We start from the raw sequence: 2,645 nt of genomic DNA, 5'->3' as shown, positions 1-2,645 counted from the left end.
GTCCCTTCCAACCCAGCTGATTCTATGATTCTATGATTCTAAAGTGATTCTCTGTTTAGAAATGAGCATTCCTGCTCCTTTCCCATTTAAAACCCCCTTTTAATAATCTCCATGTTCATGGAGTCATTGAAAAAGACCGGGATGGGAAGTGCTGTTGTGGAAGACAGCAAGGACTATTGTCTTGATAACTTATCCAGGCTGAGCCGGCTTATCCATTCCAGAGCCGGAGAAGCCAGCCAGATGTTACATGTCACATCTGGTCAGACTAGATTCCCTGGTTAAATTTTCTCATTCTTGGGTTCTAGCATGTTGTTGGTCAGGCTGGCCCGTGCCCTGCAGGCTCTAACCCCTGTGTCCTCTGGCAGAAATCTACCGCATCGTGTCGCAGAAGCAAATCGCCGACCGGTCCGCGCACGACGAGTCCCCCGGCAACAACGTCGTCGACATCAGCGTCCCACCCACCACCGACGGACAGAAATCCAACAAACTCCAGTGCTGTCAGAACCTGTGACCTTCTGTAGATGACTCTCGTGCCCTTCACTTCGTCTGTGCTTCATTTAGAAACTTGTGTGCACTTCTTATCTCCTGTGATTCAGTGACTCCCCCCCTCCCTCCTTTTGCTCCATTCCTGAATCTCCCCTCTCATATTAGAGCTTTAATTGTAGGGCTAACATCCCCCTGCCTCTGAAACCCCTTCCATGTGGTGACTTTTGGGCTTGAAATGTAGTCACTGATCTGATAGACATGTTTGTGTTGGAACATCTGCTGCTGGATATTATCCCATGGAACACTCTTCTCAAATGGGTTTGTTTTGTTTTTGTTGGGCATTTTTTTTTTTTGAGTTTGGTGGTTTGGGGTTTGTTTTTGTTTTTTCTTTTAGTTGTTGTTTATTTTTGGGAAAGGAACCATGGGGACTTGACTCTAACAGTTGAAGAAATAACTACATTTAGGTGACAAGGTTTTTTCCTCCCATAGTCAGATATTTTTTTTTCTTGTGTTTCTGTAAACACGGGGGAGAAATTAAACTAGCTATCCTACCAAATGCTCTGTTTTCTGTCCTGATAAAGTCTCACAGTGAGGATTTTAGTGGCTGCACACACATAAGAAAGCTGTTGAAAATAACATTACTTATTCTGTAATTACCCCTAATACAGTTAGTCTGGCTGTGTAGTTTACTGTTTCCTGCTTGGGAAATCTTTCTCTATTCTTGTTTTATTTGGGAACAATGAAGTATGTCTGCATTGCTTTCTCTGCCACCATGAATGCCTGTGCAGGCTTTATGAAGTGGCTTAATATTTATTCATAGCTTATGTTAATCAGTTAACATTATTGTACAGTAAGTGCCAGCGTATTGATTTCAGAAACCTTTTGCAACCTGTATGAGTAGGCTTCTTTTGTACTGTAGGTCAGTGTCTGAAAGCAGGATCTGCTCTAGTTCCAGGGTTTTTTGCATGCTGCTTTTTCTCTAGATCTCTCCTGCCCCTGTTTGAGTGAGTGAAGCAATATTTTCATGTCACGTATATACCTGCACTTGTAAGGGTTTTGGTTGTTGTAGAGAAACACGATACTTTATACATTTTGTAAAACTTCTGCAGATCCATAGCATCTGGAATTTTCTCTTCATGATCTTTCACTATTGACCTCTAGTAAAATGCATATTAGGATTTCACATAATAACTACTAACCTGTTGTTTTCCTCTTACTGTTTTACTGAACTGCAGACTGTAATTCTTAAATGATTGTACTCCACTGATGTAACAGATTTGTCATCAGCAGGGCTAACTACTCTAATTCTCTGTTGTGCTGAATGGGAAGAATGTTACCACAACTCTGTGTAGTCAGTCTCTTGCTTGCTTGTGCAAATCTTCTCTGATGGCTTCTCATCACTCACTGGCTCTTGCACACTTGCATCCCCTCCGGTATCCGCTGAATGTTCTGGTGGCACATACTGGGTGAAATGATCTGAAGGAAGAGCTGGAGACCATCTGCTGCTCCCTGAGGGCTCCTGGAGCCGTTTGCAGTGAGTTTTTGCTCTGTATTCTGAGCCTGTACCTCACTGGATGAATCCCAGCTGCATATTAGTGAGTTGATCTTTCTTTTCTGATACAAAGCAAATATGAAACTGTGAATTGTGCTTGAAGGGGAAATCTGACATTCCAGTCTCAACTGTTCTGTCTGGTTACGTAATAAAATTAAGGGCGGTTAACTCTGATGGCTTTTCTTTTATAAGATTTCCAGACCAATGCCTTTAATTTTGTGCTGTATACACTGAGAGGGCTGCAGCTCACAGCACAGGATGCACGTGGTGCCTGGCACTTCCACTCTTCACCTTTATTTGGAGGATACATTCAGGGGGAAGGGGTGCATTCTTGCAGCCTGGTCCCCTTGAATGAGGATATGAATTCCTCTTTAGGCATCACAGTGCTCCATCCTAAGGGTGTCCTAGTTTGGGAAGCACTTTCAACACTTGGTATTTACTTCAGTAGCATTCTGTTGAGAGAAGGTGGGAATTGGGTTGTCTCCTTTTTGGTGGTCCTAGACCAGAATATAACACGCAGTCAGTGTTTAGGCAGCTGGCAGTGAGAGAATGGAAAATTCTGAAATATTGAAAATACTTCATTCAAGAACAAGTGGACACTAGTGGA

The 2,645-nt window shown here is 42.8% G+C and overlaps 1 protein-coding gene across 1 annotated transcript in view; it reads left to right on the top strand.

The window, feature by feature from the left end:
• Positions 1–2,212, top strand: part of RAB11B (RAB11B, member RAS oncogene family) — a 23,617-nt gene extending 21,405 nt beyond the window's left edge. The window contains exon 5 of the mRNA XM_017836973.1: positions 366–2,212. Coding sequence (XP_017692462.1) covers positions 366–511 — 146 coding nt within the window. The 3' untranslated portion in view covers positions 512–2,212. The remainder of the gene's footprint in view (positions 1–365) is intronic.
• The last annotated feature ends 433 nt before the right edge of the window (positions 2,213–2,645 follow it).

This window comes from Lepidothrix coronata, unplaced genomic scaffold (genome assembly GCF_001604755.1).
Source record: "Lepidothrix coronata isolate B3197 unplaced genomic scaffold, Lepidothrix_coronata-1.0 Scaffold290, whole genome shotgun sequence".
Classification (NCBI taxonomy): domain Eukaryota; kingdom Metazoa; phylum Chordata; class Aves; order Passeriformes; family Pipridae; genus Lepidothrix; species Lepidothrix coronata.
Note: the sequence above shows the minus strand (reverse complement) of the source record. Positions and strands in the feature narration are given on the sequence as shown.